This window comes from Macrobrachium nipponense, chromosome 1 (genome assembly GCF_015104395.2).
Source record: "Macrobrachium nipponense isolate FS-2020 chromosome 1, ASM1510439v2, whole genome shotgun sequence".
Lineage (NCBI taxonomy): Eukaryota > Metazoa > Arthropoda > Malacostraca > Decapoda > Palaemonidae > Macrobrachium > Macrobrachium nipponense.
This window is the reverse complement of record NC_087200.1, coordinates 30,324,407-30,347,609: the sequence shown is the minus strand read 5'-3', so window position 1 is coordinate 30,347,609 and position 23,203 is coordinate 30,324,407. Positions and strand designations below refer to the sequence as shown.

Here is a 23,203-nt window from a genome sequence, read left to right as displayed (position 1 = left end):
GTCTTATTTTCAGGAAGCCTGGGCACCAACACCTGTCGAACATGATGCTGGAAGCCTCAACATCATTAATACAAGTTTGCCTTCAAAGGACGAAGATTATTCAGACGGGCTTGTGGAGTTAGGAGTTAGCGGTCACCGACGAAATTTCCGTCTGTCATTTGGATGGTTAGTTTTATCAGAATCATCAGAAGGGCTAAACTCTTTTTGGGTTGGGAAAGATAAGGTTTTGGCTCAGACAAGGCATATTCGCTCCAGTGCATATTGGCTTGGCTTACAGTCACTAGAAAATGTTTTACAACATACTGCAAAACTTTTCGGACAGGAGCTTATACAATGACATCTGGTGCTATTTGGCAATTCCGCTGTAATCGCTGGAAACAACTCAGACACTACTAGCGCCGCGGTGCGTCAGAGAAATACCAGCAGTTTCCATTAAACCAATTATATATATACATACATACATACATACATACATATATATATATATATATATATATATATATATATATATATTATATATATAATATATATAGATATATTAATATTATATATTAATTTATAATATATATAGAGTGGTAATAATTTTAATTATAATTATATATATAATATTTATATATATATATTTATAATATATTAATAATATTTATATATCGGTATTATAATTATTATATAATTTATATATATATATATATATAATATATATATATCTACTACTATATATAGCTATATAATAAAAAATTTATTTAATATGTTATACTATTATAATATAGTATCTATATATAATATTAATATATAATACTATATATATATAAAATTTATATGATATAGTTATATATTATACTATAATATATTATAAATTATATAATTTATATATATAATATATTAATATATAGTAATATAAATTATATTATATATATATATATATATATTATATAATATATATATATTATATATATATACTATATTAGTTGGTTGTCATACTTTGGCTTTGACTAAAGGATGTAACTATAATACTTCTATGCCAAGACTATTCTTATGTTTCAATATTTTTGTTTTCATCCTCCAAAGGCTAATCAACTATCTTTGTTTGATTTATCGCCTTGCATATGGGTAAATTTTGTAGACATAGGCCTACGTTATCAGTTGAACTTAGCCCTAGTGACATCAACAATTACAACTTTTGTAAAGATTTGCTGACACACACATATGTATATATATAAGTAATTATATATCTGGCCCTATCATGTATTCTTACTTCCTTTAATGATATTAATTCCGAGGTAGAGCGAATTAGATATTAAAGGACATTGTAGCTCGATATATGTATATGAATCACGGAAATGTGATATGACTTATAGATTGGCTATGTGCTGTCAAAAACACTACAAACGCTACTGGAGTCGAGGTGGGTTGATGTCTCCAAACCAACGAATTACCTGCTCGCGAAAGGTATTTGAGGGTGAGAGGCGCCATGAACTTTTAGCCTCTTGCGGTGGTGTAGTAGGTAAAGTTTCACTGACATTCCTGGATTTGGAAGGCTCCGTGGGTTCGCGCCCCGGTCCAGGCAAGTCTATTATCGAGAAAAAAAAAAAAATCCCCTTCAGTTAAGCATATATGAAAATATATCAATTACGAGGTAGAGCGAATTACATAATAAAGGACATTGTAGCTCGATATATGTATATGAATCACGGAAATGTGATATGACTTATATGTATATATGTATATGTAAATATTATCATGTGTAATTTCTGGCTTCTTTCATTGCTACTTAGGCCTATATTTTTTTTTCATTGCAGGAGGAACTTTTGTAGTAAAGGACTGCAATGGCACCATTCTCTACTTCGCTAGCTCACCAGCACACTGGAACTCAAGTTGTTGGGGAGAACACTACGATTATGAAGTAGGGTCCAGGTTTCGAGTCTATAGGCCTAATAACCAATCTGTGATGCGGATAGTGGAAAACAAAAATGAACACTGCGGAATTCTATTTTCATGTGTAAGTTCTACTGAGCAATGTAATGATTTAGCCCACTGGATGCATAATAATGAGGCATTAATTTGCAGTGAAGAGGGCAATATGAAATGTGGATGGTCCAAGAATGAAGTGGTGGAAATGCGTAGATGGTTGGGAGTAAATACGATGGATGATGGTACGACTAGAGATGTTGGTGGTCCACAGAACAGGCAAAGTTAAGTATATCTTAGTTTTTCCAGACCACTGAGCTGATTAACAGCTCTCCTAGGGCTGGCACAAAGGATTAGATATTCTTACATGGCTAGGAACCAATTGGCCACCTAGCAACGGGACCTACAGTTCATTGTGGGATCCGAACCACATTATTTCGAGAAATGAATTTCTATCATCAGAAATAAATTTCCGTGTTGGCCGAGCAAAGAATCGAACTTTGGACCTCCGGGCTGGTAACCGAGTGCGGAAACCACTCGTACAACGAGGAACAACAGAACAGGCAAACCAAGAAAGATAGCAAGGTAATGCAAAAGATTAGGGATAAACTTGCATTACTATGAAAGCGAAGGTGTGTGTCTATAAAAGGAATGTTGCTGAGCCGACTTTACCTTAATTAATGAATGGAAGTGTGGATGTTAAATGCAATTGAGAGAGAGAGGTTGAAGCTGTTGAGATGATCCGTTTGTTTGGTATATGTGTTGTAAGGACTGAAAAGTGATGAAAACGCTAGCAGAGGTGAAAAGATGGATCAGCGTGTTTTTAGATATTTTGATCATGTGGCAGTAGTAGGTGATGATGGGTTGATGGAGTGCAGAACCTGGAAAGGTTAGAAGGAAAGAGGGCATTAATCTAAGGGAAGCAGGTGTGTGTGTGTGTGTGTGTGTGTGTGTGCAAGATAATAATGAATACAGCTATGTTTGCACTCAGGGCTTATTCACGATTCAGCAGTAAAAGTATGAATGGGAGGGTGTGATTGATTGAGTTGCATCTTTTTCTGGGGTCACCCCAATACAAACATTGCATATTCAGTTACCAGTTGGGTTCAAAATGCAGATTTCAGTCAGAGCTTCATTTGTGCAATTCGACCACTCGTAGGTATGTATCATCCTTCTGGTTCACGCCGCTTCTGATTTTCTTTGGAATGGTCTAACATTGGCCGAATCTATAATGACATTTTGTCATAATTTTCAATATTATGATTTTTTTGATTCATAAAGATTTTTGGCATTATGCCAAGCACCGGGGCAACTAAGGCCATTCAGCGCTGAAACGGGAATTGACATTAAAAGGTTTGACAGGTGTAACAGAAGGAAAACCTCGCAGTTGCGCTATGAAACAATTGTTAAGAGAGGATAGACAGTAAGATGGAAGAAAAATAATATGATCGGAGGTACAGTAAAAGGAAAGAAAGAAGTTAAAGCTATGGGCTGATGAGACGCTGCAAAGAATCTTAAGTAATGCCTACATTGCACTTCAATATTATGTCTCAGAGCTTATAAAAAAAAAAATTTACATTCTTTTGAAATATAGTGTTGCTACTCTACAATTAGAAATGATCCAAGTGCAGCTAGTTATTTTCAGATATTTTAGATAATATTTATTAAAAATCTCTATACAGGGATAAGTATACCTATAATTATATCTGAACAATCAAGAATTAGTCTTTTTATTTGCAATGAACACATGCTAATTTATTCAAAGTCTGACTTGAGTTTAATAGGAAATGTTTATTAATTGTTGTGTCGTATAAGGCTAACTCTCCTCCTCCGTTTTACAGTCTAATCATCTTTACTTACCTAGATACAAAAAAGCCACCTTCTAGTTCTCTGTCGCTAGATACTTCTGCCAAAGCATGTAAACTATCTTTCACTTCATTACAAATGCAGGTGCCCATGTGGTTACCTCTGTGTCTAGGGCATGTTAACTAATGACCCACTTCCTTATTTACTCCTACGGGCATGTAAGCTATCTCTTACGTTCACAGAAATGGAGAGTTACGCTGGTGCCGGGAATCTATCTTGGAGACGTCATCGCAGACGATTATGTTCGAAATTTTAAGCTAAACTATTTAGATGGTAAGGCTCTCTGCTATACTGAGAACCGTTACGACCATTTGTACAAGGTATGTATGGCTTTCATTGTACAAGCCAGCTTTGGTTGCCTAGAGTTTTGTGCATGTTATATAACGTTTAGTTCCAGTCATACATGAAACAATATTCAGTTTCCTTACACTATTAATAATAATCTGTCGATTGATAATACAAATCTGAAATTTTGCTTAGGTATATATTTTGTACTAGATTTTGACAGAAGTGCAGGCTGTGAGATTGCTAACTACACTTTGGTGTAATTAGTTGTATAACTACATACTGTATTTATACGTAACAATGTATTTATTATAATTGTACCTTTTACTCAAACTGTTGAGTACTGTAATTATTACTGTTTACCTTTTACTGAAATCTACAATGTATATTTAGTTTCTGTTAAGCTGCCATACAGTTAAGTTTACATAATATATGAAACAACGAATTCTGTGTTCTTTCTTGCCCTGCCATGAAACAGAAATCCAAAATGGTGCAGTGATTGGTTTTGTTTATGCTGTCTACTGTCGTTCAAGAAGTACAGTGTTAAATCTTTAGTACCCGTACACGATGGAGAAGCAAATCGAACAACTGGCAGCACTTGTGACAAGGCAAGCAGAGATGGCTCATCATGCCCAAGAAGCAGCTACGAAAAGGGAAGAACGTTTAACCACAATTCTAGAGGGTTTTGCTGGTACCTCGGGACATTATAGGAATCAGTCTCAGGCAAGGGCAGTTCCTGCACCACACTTGTCGTCTTCTGTATCTCTTAAAGAGTTTGGTTCGTGGCGTCACAAGTATGAGGGACATGCAGTGTTGACAAGAATGTCATCTCTCTCTCTTGCTGAGCAGCGGTCAGCATTGATTTCCGTGCTAGACGATGATTGGACCCGCACTCTGAGATATGGTCTCTCACTGGATGATGGAGCAGACTTGAAGACTATATTGGATGCCATGGAGTTGCACTTGCGCGACCAAAGGAATGTCATCGTGGACCGACGCGACTTTCATACAAGAGTCCAGGAGTTGCACGAGACCTTCGATGATTTTTTGTGCAGCATTAAAGAGATTGCTTCTTTCTGTGATTTTTGTGAAACCTGCATGGACAGCAGACTACGAGACAGGATCGTCGTTGGAACCAGAGATGAAGAGGCTTTGAAACGTATGTTAGAAGAAAAGAAGCTCACTTTGTAGATGGCTATTGATATTTGCAGAGCATCAGAAAATGCAAATGCCAGTCGTGCTGTTATTCGGGGCAGTGAAAAGTATAATGTTTCAAGAGTGTCCCAATACAAGCAAGGTCAGAATGCAGCCCATTTAAAGCAGCAGTGCTTTAGGTGCGGAGGTGAGCGCCATCGTGATAAGATGGCATGCAAAGCTCTAAACAGGGACTGCAAACATTGTGGTAAGAAAGGTCACTTCGCAGTGGTGTGCAGGTCAAAGGGACAGCCACTGTCTCCTCAGAAGAAGAAAATGAATAATAAAAGCACGTTCAAGCCTTCAAAGCAAAATCTGTATCGTGTCATTGGAGATGTTTACAGCAACTGTGCGTCATCACGTCCAACCCCTCAGATTTGCATCAGTACCACTCACCCCAAAGGATCAAGTTCAGTTATGTGGACACCTGACTCTGGAGCGGAGACAACTGTGATAGGACTTGAGAACGCTAAATCTCTTGGAATTCATGAGAGTTCACTGGAGCCGATCATTATGGGTGGTCTTATTGCAGCAGATCGTCAACCTCTCACTAACATGGGTACTTTTGAGGCTTTTTTAACTTTGGGGAATCGTAATACGACAACAGTTGTGTCAGTCGTCAAGGAAGTGAAAGGTGCACTTCTGAGCTGGTTTGATTGTGTAGCACTGGGAATATTACCAGAAAACTTTCCAGCGCAAATACAGCATGTTACATGTTCAGTGTCGCAACCACATATAGCATCGAGAACCAGGAAGGTTTTGGAGCCACAAGTGATTTCTAACACACAGGATGTTGTGCAGTCTGCAAGTACCAGCAGTTTGGTGTTTGTACCAGTGGCATTGCCAAGATGGCCACACAGCAGAGACCCTACAGAAGCAGAGCGTGCAGAACATGCAGCTTCCATCATTTCTGCTTATCCTCATGTATTTGATGCTTCAGCTACTCTAAGGGAAATGCAGGGAGGTCCTATGAGGATTCAGCTGTCAGCAGATGCACATCCTTTTGCAGTGACCGCACCACGCACCATTCCGTATTGTTGGAGATCGGATATTAAAGCTCAGCTAGATGACTTGCTTGCTAAGGATATCATTGGTGAGGTTGATTACCCCACCGAATGGTGTCATCCGATGGTCCCCTATAGCAAAGAAGATGGGTGGTGTGCGGTTGTGTGTAGAGCTTACAAGACTTAACCGCTATGTGCGCAGACCTACATATCCAGTTCGATCCCCACTCATGATGCTATAATTTGATTGTGTAGTCGTCCAATAGGATGCTGGAAAGCCAGTGGTGGTTCACTACTTTGGATGCGAAGATGGGATACTTCCAAATCAAAATTGCTGAAGAAGATCAGGATCTACTTGCTTCATCACACCTTGGGGACGTTACAAACAAATTCAACGAGCCGTAATGGGGCTTATAGTCATCTGGAGATGAGTATAATCGTCGAAGGCGATCAAGCTTTGGGAGATATTCCACGTACTGTCAAAATTGTTGATGATATTTTGGTGTATGATTCTAGTTACCGTGACCACTTAGCCCATGTGATCACACTTGTGCAAAAATGTGACAAATTTGGAATGACCTTAAATCCTGACAAAATTTTATTTGCTCAACCTAATGTTGAATTTTGTGGTTACAGTATAAATCATGAAGTTATAGTGTAGATTTCTCGGAAGGTGAGAGCTATAGCTGAATTTCCAAAGCCACAAAATATCACTGATCTCAGGTCATTCATGGGTTAACCAATCAGCTTGGGGAGCTTTTCTTCTGCGATTGCAGCTGCTGCACAGCCACTCAGGACCTGCTTAAACCTCGGAATGAGTGGTGCTGGACCCCCTCAGCATGACGTGGCTTTCGAGAAAACTAAAGAAGCACTCATAGCTCCTCCAGTTTTAGCTCATTTTGATGCATCTCTACCTACTATGCTTCAAACTGACGCATCCAAGTTGCATGGTATGGGGTTTGTTTTGCTGCAACAACATGGAGAGGCTTGGAAGCTCATCCAGTGTGGATCCAGGTTTTTAGCGGATGTGGAAACTAGGTATGCCGTAATTGAGGTTGAGATGGCTGCTGTACTTTGGGCAGTGAGGAAATGCAGTGTTTACTTGGCTGGTTTGCCTTATTTTGACCTGGTAGTAGACCATCGACCACTTGTTCCTATTCTCAATTCAAAACTTCTTGGAGAAATAGAAAATCCTCGATTGCAGCGTATGAGAATGAAACTCTGCAGAGTGGGAAATGTCACAGCATGCCGGATGAATTCTCTCGTTCACCAGTTCAGAGCCTTGTTGAGGACAATGATGTGCTGGATGATGCAGATCCATTGCATGCTGCTGTTGTATCCTTCTTTACTAGCTAATTGTGAGGAGGGCATAAGGTTAGCTCCTCTACGGGACCAGACACTGGATAAGATTTGTGATGCCTCTGCACATGATAGTGAATATCTGTCATTAAGAGATGTAATAATGAAAGGATTTCCAAATCATAAGCATAGCTTACCAGAAGAGTTGCAAGCATACTGGGGAATTCGGGACATCCTGGCCGTGGATGATGGTTTGATAGTTTACGGACCCAGACTTCTCATACCTCGCAGCCTGAGTAGCGAAACTTTGCAGTGTCTACATGATGCTCACCAAGGAGTGGACTGCACCAAGCGTCGAGCACGCCAGACTGTATACTGGCCAGGGATTGACAGGGACGTTGAGAATACAGTGAAGTCTTGTTCTCGTTGCCGAGAGCTGTTACCAAGTCAGCAGAATGAGCCTTTGATGCAGGAAGACTTGCCAAGTCGAGTATTTGAGTCAGTGTCTGCTGATTATTTTCATATCTCTGGCAAGACATTTCTTGTGTACGTTGATCGCCTGTCAGGTTGGCCGTATGTATCTTCGTGCAATGGATCAACTTCTGCAGCTCAACTAGTTAGTTTGTTGAGGCCAATATTTTCAGACACAGGTGTGCCTGTAGTACTGAAAACGGATGGAGGACCGCAGTTCGCTTCATCAACATTGCGGCGGCGTTTCCTTGCTCGATGGGGGTGGAACACCGCGTGACATCGCCCTATAATCCAAAAGCAAATGGTCATGCCGAAGCTACCGTGAAGATCATCAAGAAGTTGATTTTGACGACCACAAGAAATGGCAAGCTGGATGAGGATGAGTTCGCACGAGGGCTTCTTGAGCTCAGGAATACTCCACGGGCGGACGGTAGATCTCCAGCGCAAATCTTGTTTGGACATCCTTTGCGTTCCAGGATTCCGGCTCATCATCGTTCATTTGCAAAGGAATGGCAACGTACAGCTGACGAATGTGACATAAAGGCTAAGTACCTTCGGCAACAGGCAAAGGAACGGTATGATGCCACTGCTAGACCACTCTCTAAGCTGAACCTTGGTATGTACGTAGATCTGCAAGACCCTAAGACAAAACGATGGGATAAACCAGGAGTTGTGGTCGGAATTGGCACGAGGAGGGATTACCTCGTGAAGACTGGGAGTGGGCGCATCTATTGGAGAAATCGGAGGTTCCTACGACCTCATCACCCTTTTATGCCAGGAGACATTATTTCTCCACCTATCTCGGTGTTGGGTGGCGAAGCTTCAGGATATGGAGATCGTAGATCACCTGCAACATCACCTAAGCCTGATACTCAGTTATCAGTTGCCTTACCAGTACGACGTAGCGGACGTCAGACACGAGCACCAGAGAGTTTAGAAATAAGATGGGACTCGAAATCATATACTAAATAAGGACCTTAAGATGCCAGGTATCCTTATATTGCACCTGCCATCTTGGGGGGAGGTGTGAGATTGCTAACTACACTTTGGTGTAATTAGTTGTATAACTACATACTGTATTTATACGTAACAATGTATTTATTATAATTGTACCTTTTACTCAAACTGTTGAGTACTGTAATTATTACTGTTTACCTTTTACTGAAATCTACAATATATATTTAGTTTCTGTTAAGCTGCCATACAGTTAAGTTTACATAATATATGAAACAACGAATTCTGTGTTCTTTCTTGCCCTGCCATGAAACAGAAATCCAAAACAGGCCATTTGACATTCCAATCTGATAGCCGTTTTTTCAAGATGGCTTCAAGATGATCCGCTAATAGGTCACATTGTTGTGCATGCATCCAAATAAGGTGATGATTGTGACAATTTACAGAGATTTCTGCTGTGTTCATACTGAATTTTATTAGGGCAATTGTAAACCGGAGTACAGCATATTTATTCTTTATACACTTGCATCTTGCACCACCTTATTTTGGCTAGAATTCAAAACCTTTAGCAGTCTGCTAGCTTGCATGACGGACCGACCTGTCGTATTGGAAGAAGCATCCCTGTCTATAGTACCATGAATTTTGTACAATCTTTCTATTCGAATCTGTAGTCACTTGGGAAATGTGCTGGATCTGTCAACAATATGTCATCAATTCTTACTGAAGCAGCCTGGTGGATGTTGGGGTCAGGAACTTTTTTTTGGCATATTTTATATAATCATGAGTATCCGAACATGGATGATGAAATATTGAAACGCTTATATAATGGACAGATGTACTTGCTGTAATGACTGTTGAATTATAGCCTGTGCCGTCTATGGCAGACATAGTGGGCAGGTTTGCCTTCGACACTTTTAGACGCGCAATGTCTCCTAACCAGACTTTTGGTTGTCAACAGTGTCATCCAACAGGCTGGATATTTATAGCAATCTCATGAAGCCTAATTAACTTTGTTATTTCTTCTCTTGGCAAGATTTGTCTTCATGGCATTACACAGCAAATGATTTTCACAAACACCTGAGGGTTTTTCATCTCTTTGTGTAGCAGACGTGCTGCATACATTGTGCAATAGCTGTCTGATTTTATTACGCCATGTCTAAGATATGATCTATAATCTGTGCAGTGTACGGACTGAAGTCCTGCTGTTGGAATGTGGCTTTCCATAACTTTCTGCTGTTACTGGTGAATTTGATAAAGTGAGTGATCTTTTTTCATGAATTATATCTGCGACTTTATCTGGGTGAATGATTTCCCGATATTTACATGCATCAAAGAGAGCTGAGCCTATAACCATTCTGAATGTTAAATCATCCTGCCTTTCTATACGGAATGCAAGGTCAGGAATCTTATCGAGTAACTGCTCCTTTAGCCTGGTTGAACTGACATCTTTAGCATCCACACCAAGTTGTTTTATAAACAACATTTGAACAATGACACTAGATCAGCCAGCCTTAATGTACTGGTGTTGTTTCTGTATTGGAAACATTGTTGTCCTCAGTGTACATTACAGTTTCTGGAAATGCCTCAGGTCATAACTTTTCCTAAAAAGGGGCAACTTTTCTCTTGCCTAACTTAACATGCGTTCTTTTTTAATTGTATAATCGTCCCAGGCATTACTGGTGATACTTCAGCTCCTGAATAACAACACCATTAGTCCTTAGCTTTACAATGAACTTTTCACTTTTTAACGCCTTGGCATCTAAATTAAATCTTTCGTCATTCAGTTGTGTTGTCATTGCTTTTTTGAATTTTGATGTATCATCTTCCTCACACATAAAACTTTCTACTTTTGGAGGTCTGAGTCCTTTGTCTTTTGCCATTGTTCTTATTGGTGGCATCTGAGAAGCCTGGAGTAAGTTTGATCTATTCTTATCTATACCTGTTTACTGTAGCTATTGCAATATCTTGCTTTATTTTATACCATTTTGGCTTCTATGCTTTCACCCTCATCTAACCTTGCAAGTCACTGGGTTACTGTATAAGAAGGGGGATGTCATCTTCTTTGCAGTCCTTTACAGAGTCAACATTTAAACATATATCTCTTGTCAACACCTTATCAAATTCTGAACTGTACCTATCAACCCTGATCTTTAGCCAGAGCAACAGTTTTTGTGACCTTCTTGACTGCTTCATGATGACTCAAGAGCATAAAATTCTTCTGCTTGGACATTTAATAAGCCTATGCTCTGAACAATAAGCTTGATAATATAAATAAATCAATAGATTGTAAGTAAGATGTAAAAAAAAAAAAAAAACTGATCAGTTTTCATGGTCCATATAGTAGTTTTACCAAGCACCGTGGAATAATTGGAGCAATTTTTTTTTCTTTTATCTTTAGGTGACCTAGGGTCACATTCATTACAGATGTCATCCTTATGTTATTAATCGAAAGACTCTGCCCAAAAAATAGTTTATCAACTTTATCAACATTTCCATTCTTGGTATTTTAGGTACGCGCGCGCGTGCATGTGCGTGTGTGTGTGTGTGTGTGTGGAGAGAGAGAGAGAGAGAGAGAGAGAAACGCTCGTTATGTAGAGAAAAGTTATTTTCAGGTCCGTACGCCCCAAGGCGTCGTTGGAAGCATTGACTTCGGAAGAAGCTCAGGCCACCTCACGGTCAAATTCCCTAGTGAGTTCGACGTCCCACAAAGGTCTTTTCTCCTCTCTAACGCAATCATTTTGGTGGGTATACGTGTTCGTGGATGCTTGCTTAGATAAGTAGACAAATAAACGTCGAGATAGAAAAGTCCGTTAATATATTTGCAAATACTGTACCTACATATATATGTAACTCATTGAACAACCTATGTATATCTTCCCAAATCTATTGTTTAGTGGAACTTGCATGAACGTTCATAATACATGAAAAATAAGTAGAATAAAGAGATAAACAGTTGTGTAAATAAATAAGCATGTTTGGACTTGTGATACATTCAAATCCTTAACACTTTCTGCCAAGGTGCTTTAGATTCAGTAAATACCTTGTCCCTTCCGATTCAGGAACCACCATGCCACATACTATTCAGTAACTCTCTCTATCGTGGTACCTATGATTCAGTTGCTCGTGACTCACATCAACTCGCTGACTTTTGCTGACATGAGGATGTTTCTAAAACCCCTTCTGTCACGAAACGTAAATCCGTAAGCTGGTCATTTTGATGTCCAATTAATGAGTCAACAATTAGTTCTTCCGATGATGATTCAGCAAATGTACATCAGTGACACAGGCAAGTAACTGTTCGATCTGAATCAGTTTTTTTTTCTTTTTTTCTTTTTTTCTTTTACTATATTGGGTTTTGTAACTCATTCATCCTATGATTTGATACTGCAATTGTTTTCATGAGTATCTTTTAATTTAAACTAAATTTTGCTTTTCAGTTATGTCATATCAAGAATACAGAGGCGATTTCGGGGAGACGAGGAAGATGGGACGGAGAAGGAGGAAGTAGAGGATATGATGGTGGAGGAAGAGGAAGAGGAGGAGGAGGAGGAGGAGGAGAAGAAGGAGGAGAAGAAGGATGGGGATGGGGATGCTTTGGAGGAGGAGGATTTGACGGAGCGGGAGGAGGACATGACGGAGGAGGAGGAGGAGGAGGAGGAGGAGGAAGGGGAGGATGGGGATGCTTTGAAGGGGGAGTTGACGGAGGAGGAGGAGGAGGATATGACGGAGGAGGAGGAGGAGGATGGTGATGGGAGGAGGAGAGGACCGGGAGAAGGAGGAGGAGGAGGATATGACGGAGGAGGAGGAGGAGGATGTGATGGAGGAGGAGAAGGAGGAGGAGGAGGATGTGATGGAGGAGGAGGAGGAGGATGTGACGGAGGAGGAGGTGGAGGATGTGATGGCGGTGGAGGATGTGACGGAGGAGGCGGAGGATATGATTAAGAAGGAGGAGGAGGAAGTGGAGGATATGACGGAGGAGGAGAAGGAGTTACAAGGATTAGGATGTTTCAAAGATTTGTTAGTCCATCTGAGGAGACATTGTGTGCTCACTTATCTCTAGGAGCAGGTTTTACTGTTCATTCACAGTGTCCTAATGATTTTGTCTAGCTTTCTTTTAAACTCTTCCACACTGCTGGTGTTCACAGCTTCTGGTGGCAGTTTATTCCATGTCACATATCTTGTATGTAAAGAAGTTCTTAAAATGGGATGTGTTGTATCTTTTCTGCTCTAGTTTCCATCCATTATTTCTTGTCTGGTTTTCGTTTAACGTTAATAGTTTACTGTCTACTTTTGTTATGCCTTTCAGTATTTCGTGTTTCTAAGTCAAACATGTCCAGGATCTCTAGTCATCTTTGGTAACCTATTTGCCTGATGGATGGAATTAACTTTGTGGCTCTTGCTTGTACCTTCTAATCTATTTATGTCCTTTCTTAGTGCTGGTGATCAAAACTGTACTGCATATTCAAGATGAGGTCTAACTATTGATGTGTAGAGCTGCAGCACCGTTTCCTTGTTTCTGTGACTTCTTTTCAGCTTTTGTGCACTCTTTTGTGGATTGTAAGTCCTTGTTAATCATAACTCCAAGGTCCTCTTCTTGTTCTACACTATCTATGTTATTTCCAAGCAGCATGTAGTTGTCATGAGGGTTGTTTGTTCCTATTTGTAACACTTTACACTTATCTACCTTAAAAGGCATTTGCCATCTTTATGACCACTCTCCTATTTTCTTTAGATCATTTTTTAAACTTTCTAGAAACTGTCTCTAGTTCTGCTGCATTTACACCCAGTTTGGTGTTGTCTGCAAATTTGGCTATCCTGCTAGTTAATCTGCCCATTCTGATTCTTCACCGTTTATTACGACTCTCTAATTTCTATCAATTAGCCAGTCTTCGACCCAGTCTGCTGATTCTCCTACAGTTCCTAAAGCTTTAACTTTTGTCAGTAGTTTCTTGTGTGGAACTTTGTCAAAGGCCTTTTGGAAATCTAAGTAGAGTATATCTATTGCTCTACTACTGTAATAATACCAAGCATGTTATGGAAAAACTCCAAAAGGTTTGATAGGCAGAAGCTGTTTTGTCTGAAGCCGTGATGCCTGTTTAAAAACAGGTTGTTTCTATGAATGTGATCCACAATTTGATCTGCAATTATGGACTCAAAAATCTTACAAGGGACTGACGTTAGGCAGATTGATCTATAATTTCCTGGCTCTTCTCTTGGACCTTTTTTGTAAACTGGGGACACATTGGTTAATTTCCATCCATTGGGTGCCTATCGTTGTTCTGCTATATTTCTGTAGAGTTTATATAGGTGAGGAACTATCTCCTCTTTAAACTTTTAATTTCTCATGGCTGAATCCCATCCGGGCCAGGAGATTTTAACTTTTTTATTTTTTTTTATTTTTTTTATAATGTCTTCTTCTGTAAATATATTTTGTCAAGTAGTTCTGCCCCTTTATATTTGATAGTTAGTTCAAGGATTGAGGTAGAGTCTTCAATTGTGAAAACACTAGTTAAAAAGCTATTCAATAATTCTGCTTTTTCCAAGTCTGTGTTCACTAGGTTTCACCTATTTTCTCTTATGGGGCCTATACTATTTTTTATTGGCTTCCTACTATTAACATGAGCAAAAAATTCTTTTTGGCTTTCATTATGAACTGAGGCAACTCTCTTATCCTCATTTATCTATGCATTTCTTACTCATTTATACACCATTCTACAGAGTTCTTTATGCCTGCTTGTTTCTTAGGGTGTTGGTGTAGATTCATTGCTTTGTGCAATCTGTCTCTTTCTCTTATTTTATTTTTAATTTCCCTGTTGAACCACTTAGGGTGAGGGTTGCCATTTGTTAGTATTTGCTTTAATGGAATACATCTGGAGCGTTTTTCTGTGTATTCTTCTAGAAAGGCTTCCCAGTAATTGCCTATGTCTCTGTTTTGGTCGTACTCTAGATTTTTAATATACTCTTTTAGTTTTCTTACGTCTTCCACCTTCTGAAAGGTCAAACACTAGGTTATTTTCTGCTGATAGGACAATGTCTAGTATGTTGTTTCCTCTAGTAGGTTTGTCATCCATTGGTGGAGGAACTCAGTTTTGACAAATTCTAGAAGTATCTTTCCTTCTGAATTTGATGTGGAGGTCATAGTGTCCCAGTGTACTTATGCAGAGTTTGTTGTTTATATCTTGTCCTAGTATTGCATACAACTCCTCGTCGGACATATGTAGTTGGTGGGGAGGTCTGTACACTAGCGTTAGAGTTAGCTTCTTCCCTAGACTGCTTGTATTGATGCCAATTACTTCTTGCTTAGTTGTCATTTTACACTCTATTGGACTGAGGTGGTCCTTGACATATAAAATAACTCCTCCACCTTTTTTATTAGGTCTATCTTTTTTGAAGAATTCATATCCTGCTGTATGGTACTCTCCTACGCAAGTTCTTGTTGCTTCTTGTATCCATGTTTCTGTGATACCTATTATGTCTAATTCCTCACTTGCTATCAATGCTTTGAAGATATCTACTTTGTTTCGGATAGATTGTGCATTAAATGTGCCATTCTCAGGGATTTCTCTATCTTCTCTTTTGTCCTCGGTGGCTTTATTCGGAGGAGGAGGATGTGATTTTGGAGATGGAAGTGAAGGAGGAGGAGAAGTATGTGATTGAGGAGGAGGAGGATGTGATGGAGGAGGAGGATGATGGAGGAGGAGGAAGGATGGAGGAGGAGGAGGAGGAGGAGGAGGAGGGTGTGATGGAGGAGGAGGAGGATGTGACTGAGGAGGATGAATCTCGGTAACAAGTCTGAATTAATTTTTCTTGCTAATACATATTAAGAAAAAGTAAAATGATGAAGTTCAGGAGGGATAAAAAAAAGTTCAGTAAGAAATTCAAGAAATATGGCAAGCAAGAGGATCAGATCTTAAAAACTAATAAGGTAACAGGGCTGTAAAATTATATGTTGATCATCCGCCTTCAAATCATCAAACATACCAAATTGCAGCCCTATAGCCTCAGTAGGTTTTATTTTATTTGAGAAGTTTGGAATTATAAAGCCTCAAGCCAGAATTGGTCAGCTGGGGAGATAAAAAACAAAACGATTCATAAGGAACTCTTGATATCAAAAGCTTTTTTTCTTATATTTTTTGTAGTCTTGTCATCGTTTAGAAAACCAAAGACATTTTCATTTTGCTTACAAGGTTTTCTTACAACAACGGCATTGGTTTTTTAGTTACTTTGAAAGCCAAGTTTGGCCTTTCCATTTGTGTCTTTTATAAGAATCTTCCCTTCTGTATCAATATAAGAATTCATTTGATTTTGTCTCTGAAATATAGTGTTGATGAAAGATTGGGTGCAAATGTATTTTTGTCAACGATTTCTACTCTTAATGTAATAGACGGATTATGGTCTGAAAAAATTCAGTATTCTTCTATTCTGTTCCATCTTCCAAACCAATTTAGCCATTCTTCTAGAATTGAGAAAATAGACACTTTTAACGTGATAATAGGAAAATGTGTATCAAATATATATAAATATAAAAAAGAGGTAATAGTTCTATGTATATATGGAATGGGTAACAAGATATTTGGGAACAGAAAAGTATAGAATGCTATTCAGACCTAAAAACCTTTCCACGTTTTAGATGTGAGACTTGAGATTATGCCAAAAAAAAAGAAAAAAAATGAAAAAAAGAATAAAAAAAGGCATTTTGCTCTGCAGACAAACTTATTAATACTTTTTTAAACGCTCGGTTCTGGAAATTTATATTACAATAATTGTAATGGTAGGCAATTATACATTATGCACACCTGTATAATAGAATAAACGTGATTTTAATATAAACAACAGTTCGATTAGCTAAATGATAGAGCCGCCAAACAGGGCGAAACTAAAGCTCTCGTAAGATTGATGTAAATACTATTTTAATTACCTGAATGATATCTAAGAGGTAAATAAAATTACGATGAATACTTGATAATTATTGTAATGATAATGAGAAACGCGCCATAACTTTTGTTCATTTTTTTAATAGTTTAGATGGAAGCTTTGTTCAACAAAAAGAAACTGTATACTTTCGAATTTGCAACAGTAAATTATTTCAAACTTTATCGGTCCAACCTTTTTGCCTCTCCTGTTTAATAAGATCCTAATGTATGGCTTCCTTGAAGTTAGCATCAAGACTTCAGTTCTGTGTAAGTGGTAGTGTGACGAGAATAGAAATAATAAACAGCCTTGAGGATCTATAAGTATTTGATGAGGGGTTAATGCCACAATCATGTAGAAAGAAACTTGCATAGTTTACAGAATCTTATGACAAACCGAAGGAGTCTACTCTGGATGCTAATCGGTCACATTTTGGCCTATGTAGCATATGGAGTAGATCTTATTGCATTGTTCAAAACAAAAGTTAAGCGCTTCAGTGGCGTGGTCGGTATGGTGTTGGCGTAACACCTCGGTGGCCGCGAATTCGATTCTCGGACATCCCACTGAGGGAAAGGATGTGTTTTTCTGGTGATAGAAGTTCACCCTCGACGTGGTTCGGAAGTCACGTAAAGCCGTTGGTCCCGTTGTTGAATAACTACTAGTTCCATGCAATGTAAAAACGCCATACAAACAAACAAAAGTTAAAAAGTTTTCAATAATACCTCATGCAGTTCTAAGGACATTCGGTACCGACATTCTTCAAAGATAATGAAAAAGTTAGAGACAATATAACAATTTCCAGGCTAGGAAACATTCAGAAAAAGAGTGACTCAAAGCGACTGCCGGTTTCCCTCTACAATTTTCATGCTACCGAACATTCAGTAATCAAAATCGCCAACTGTAATTATTACGATTTGTCTGTTTAAAAAAAATCCCAGCAATCAGAATTCCCAAAGGTAACAATGATTTGCATGCTTGCAAAAACCCAATACTAATCATAATCACCGAAGGTGATAACGATTAGCAAAAACCCAGTAATGACAGTTGGCAAAGGTAATCGCGATATTCCGCTTTAAAAAGCAACAAGTAACGAGCATTACAAGAGGTCATAACAATTTACAGGCTCAGGACAACCAGTAATGAGGGTTTCCAAAAGGTGACAACGATTTCCCAGTTTTTAGAAACGATAATTGATTTGACCCTCCAAAGGCAATGATAAATTTCTGTCTTATAAATAGCCAATGAGAGGACGGGAGGTAAAAATGACTTGCAGGTTTCTCACAACCAGGAATGAAAGTCTCCAAGAGGTTATAACAACTTACTGGCTCAGAAACAACCAGCCAGTAATGAGTATCCATATTATGTCGACATAGAACAGTCAGTAATCAAGGTCGCTAAATGCTACAATATCTTGCCAGCTTAAAATACCCAGATATGAGAAACTCCAGTTGTAATAACTAATTTTTGGCATATAAATATGTCAGCCACAGGAACTACTGACACCACAGGTTATAACTTATGATATTTTGCAAGTTTCAGTGAAGTTATGAAACTGGTGGGGCGAGTGAAGGTTTCCTGGTGGCCCTTGATTTGTCTTCAACAAACAAACAACAGTATTGTTTGACGTAAGTAAACCAAACATTTGTCAGTTATAGGCAAAAATCCAAGTTAATGGTGAAAGACCCCCAGGAAAACTTCCATTTATGAATAACTTTCATTATACAGTAGTACCTCGAGATACGAAAGGCTCAACTTATGAAAAACTCGAGATACGAAAGCTAACACAAAAAATTTTACGGCTCTACATACGAAAATTTTTCAAGATACGAAAGATTGTTGCTGGAAAGTCCGAGATTCGCCCGGACCACTGATAACAATTTTGAAACTCACGCGCCGCCAACTGAGTAGACTCGCCACCATCCTCCTGCTCTCCCATTGGTTCCTGATGCTAGTCACCGCCATGAGAACCTTCTCTCCTATTGGTCAGCATCCTTCCCATCATGCATCTTACTACGTAGCAGCGTGCCTCGGCCACTCGGTACTAGCATCGTTATTGTACGCACGCGGTATTCGTTCATTCTAACGATTTCGTTTATCAACGTAAATTCGTTAGTGATTTCGTTGCAGTATACATACTTTATCGGGTTGTGTGAGAACTTTACTCTACTTATACGTAAATTACGTACAGTATATACGTAGTCATGGGTCCAAAGAAAGCTGAAATTCACGGAAAGAAGAGATTGCACTCTTTGGAGACAAAGATGGAGATTATCAAGAAGTATGAAGCTGGTATGCGATTAGGTGTGATCGCCAAGGAATATGGCCGAAATCCGTCAACAATAGGCACCATCCTTAAGCAGAAGGATGTCATCAAAGCAGCTACACCTTCCAAGGGTGTCATTATTTTGTCCAGCAAGAGGACCCACATGCACGACGAGATGGAACGGCTGCTTCTTGTCTGGATAAAAGACAAAGAAATCGCTGGCGATACTATAACGGAGATAGCAATCTGCCACAAGGACAGTGCTATTTTCGGCGATTTGATTGCCCAGGCCAAAGACGACGGAGGAGAAGAGACATCAACGCCAACCCAAGAGTTCAAGGCATCGCATGGGTGGTTCGAGAAATTCTGTAAACGGACTGGTATCCATTCGGTGGTGCGGCATGGGGAGGCTGCCAGCTCAGACACGAAAGCGGCCGAAGCCTTTAAAAAGACGTGCGACGAGATGGTGACTAAGGAAGGCTACAGTTCTCAGCAAGTCTTCAACTGTGATGAGACTGGTCTTTTTTGGAAAAAAATGCCTCGTTGGACGTACATCACGGAGGAAGAGAAGAAGCTACCCGGGCATAAGCCTATGATAGACAGGCTTATGCTCACACTTTGTTCAAACGCCAGTGGGGATTGCAAGGTGAAGCCCCTACTGGTCTATCATTCCGAGACTCCTCGAGCCTTCAAGGCCCACAAAGTGCTTAAGGAGAAGCTTCCAGTGATGTGGAGGGCTAATGCGAAAGCCTGGGTAACGAGGCTTTTGTTCACCGAGTGGGTAAATCTGTGTTTCGGCCCGACAGTGAAGAAATTCTTGGAAGAGAAGCGCCTCCCTCTGAAATGTCTACTGGTGTTGGACAATGCCCTTCCCCACCCTCCTGGCCTCGAGGAAGATATCCTAGTGGAGTATTCCTTCATCAAGGTTCTTTATCTTCCGCCTAACACCACCCCTCTCCTCCAGCCCATGGACCAGCAAGTGATATCGAACTTTAAGAAGCTGTATACGAAACATCTTTTCAAGAGATGTTTAGACATCACCGATACCGCAAACCTTACCTTGCGTGAATTTTGGAAGGAGCATTTCGACATCGTCATATGCATCCGACTCATCGACCAAGCTTGGCAGGAGGTTTCGAGGTGAACCTTGAATTCCTCGAAGAAGAAACTCTGGCCTGATGCCGTATCCGCCCAAGACTTCGAGGGATTCGACGTGGGCGAAGCTGGTGCTGCAGATTCAGAAACAGTTGACGATCCTAAAACTGTTTTGCAACCAGATCTTGACAAGATCGTTGCACTCGGCAAGTCCATGCGGCTGGTCGTCGATGAGGACGACATCAACGACCTTCTCGAGGAGCACCAAGAGGAGCTTACGACGGATGACCTGAAGGAGTTGGAGGCCATGCAACATAACGTCGTTCAAGAGGAGTTCTCTAGCAGCAGCGAGGAGGAGGAGGACAACCCTATGACAACGGCAGAAATTAAGGATGTTCTAGACGCTTTTCATAAAGTGCAACCATTTGTATAAAAAAAGACACCCCGAAAAGGCTCATACAGGTCGTATGCTTGCGCAGTTCGATGACGTTTGCCTGCGTCGTTTCAGGAACGTTGTGAAAAGTAGGCAGAAGCAATCTTCCTTGGACAGTTATTTTTTGAAGAGGCCTTTAGTATTAGCAGGAGTAAGCAAAAAGGAAGAACCAAGTGGTACTAAAAAACAGAAATTTGAAAGTGGTGATGAAGTTGAAATTTTGTATAAAAAAAAAAAAAACCTACGTAAAGTATAAAAAAGCAAAAAAAAAAAAATTTTAAATAAAAAAAAGAGAATTTTTTATTTTTATTTTAGTTTTTTGTAAAGTTAATTGTTACAGTTTTGTTAATGTGTTGCGTAAATTTTAGTTTATGTATGTTTTCCTTACATTTTTTTATGTGTTTCGTAAAGTTAAGTGTACGTACGTACGTACGTATCTGCCATTTGTCCTCCTCCTCTGTCGCCACTTTCGGAGATAGCCTCACTCGAAAGGTAAGCTTCCACATTTTACTACATACGTACAGTATTTCTTGTATACCATGTACACTAATACACTTTATTTACAGGTGATTAGCAGTACGTTATTAAGTTAGGTATTGAATGGTCCAAATTGTTGTAGTATTTTATTGTTTATAGGTCAATTTAGCTTTATTATGAAATTTACTGGGGTATTTTTGGAGGGCTTGGAACGGATTAGCCATTTTACATGTGAAATGCGGTCCAAGATACGAAAAGCTCATGATATGAAGGCCACCTCGGAACGGATTAATTTTGTATCTCGAGGTACCACTACAGAATCTTGGGTTATCACCCAAAGATTCCGGAAAATATTTTAAAACTTTCATTTTCGAGGTAACCTGGATCTGAAAGTTTAGAAAAAAAGTAGCTTTGTTAGTGTAAAACAAAAGACTTACATCATTTACACTTTTTAATCCATTAAATCCCATTTCTCAATATAGCATTACATTTACTAACACTAATAGGCTTTAACTGGGGCTTGAATTTTTTTCTCTCTTTCAGAAATGTGACAATTTTGTGATGACTTAGAGAATAGCGAAGGATCAGGTCTAGCCTTTACAAGCACGATTGTACAAAACAAGAAAAGATACGAAGAATGGTCGGGGTTTATGACAGCTAAGGAGCTACTTCAGAATACGAGACTCACCAGTGTAAAAAAAATGTCTCATATTTCATCACAAAGTAACACAGTATCCCGGAAAGGTTTGGGCAAATTTCCTTAGGTAACACTTGGGGGATCGTCTGGTAGGTTCTTCGCCCATTTCCTGACAGTCATACTCGATCTGGAAGAGAAGGTACAGTAATTACATTAGAATTCACTTGCCTCATGTTGCAGTATCAGCTGAAGGTGTCGGCATAGAATACTTCATAAATTTATCATTCTATTACTGTCAGAAAACGACTGACAATTGACTCAGAAATTGGCACTTAGTTCCAGATAGTACGGTGCCCAGAGTAGCTTTGTATGTGATGATGGTACTTGATGGTAAAAGAGGTTGTCAAACACAACTCTAATTAACTGACCAAAAGTGCATTAATAAGACATTAATCTTCATTATAGCTGTAGTTCATTGACTGTTATAAAGTATTGTCCTTTTTATGAAATGTGAAAAAATATTTTCCTCGGCATTTAATTAAAGGCTAGACATAGTTACTATTTTATAATTTAATAACTTTCATTGTGTAGTTATAATACAAAAACAATTTATTCACATTAATAACATTTGATTCAACTTTCATCTTTATGGGTTGAATCTTTTTTAATTTTAATGTCTTCTTTTAAAGGAAAATTTCATAGTTTTTAGCAAGTTGTGTAATTTGGCCCTATGCCCATTGAAGCCTTTACTACCAGTTTCAGATAATCTGTAGATCAGTAAATTTGTAAACAACAAATTGACAACTTACAGCAGTGTTTTCAATGGCTAGCTATCAAATTGTCCAGATGTTAATTTCCATGAAGAAGGACTCCAGATCACAATACTTACCATAGTTTTCCTCAGACGTACGGGAGAACACCCGACTTGGCATCGCATCGTTGGAGTGAGGGCTTGGCACCTTCGGGATCCGTCGACCATCACGTCGTAGTCCCAGATTATGCAGTTCTTCTCGGTTACTGTGAGAGGCGAAATAAAAGGTAAATTGACATTCTATTTCGTGGCTGACTGATTCATGAAATCTTGGCTGAGATGCCAAGTACTGCGGGATTTCCAACTCTTAAGACAGTGGGGAGAGGGAACTGATGCGGTTGGGGGGCTAGATCAAGAGATCCAGAAGATGAGGGAAACGAGTACAGAGCTTTAGAGTGGAACTGCGATAATATACCGCATCCGTGCAAAGAAGCAACATTCAGAGGTGTTGGACAGCAAGATTGAAGAAAGGAGGCAGGAACATTATAGGTAAAGTAAAAGGCTAAAACGTCGGCTCAGCTAGGGGGCAATAGGATGGTGCAAACGCCATTTCATCAAGCCTTCAGTGCTACTCTCCTACGGGGGAACTACTTCA

At 39.3% G+C, this 23,203-nt stretch overlaps 1 protein-coding gene across 1 annotated transcript in view; it reads right to left on the bottom strand.

The window, feature by feature from the left end:
• Nucleotides 1–21,876: 21,876 nt before the first annotated feature.
• The window catches only part of LOC135218725 (hemolymph clottable protein-like), a 40,301-nt gene continuing 38,974 nt past the window's right edge, over nucleotides 21,877–23,203 (bottom strand). The window contains 2 exon segments of the mRNA XM_064255174.1: nucleotides 21,877–21,984; nucleotides 22,687–22,814. Coding sequence (XP_064111244.1) covers nucleotides 21,877–21,984; nucleotides 22,687–22,814 — 236 coding nt within the window.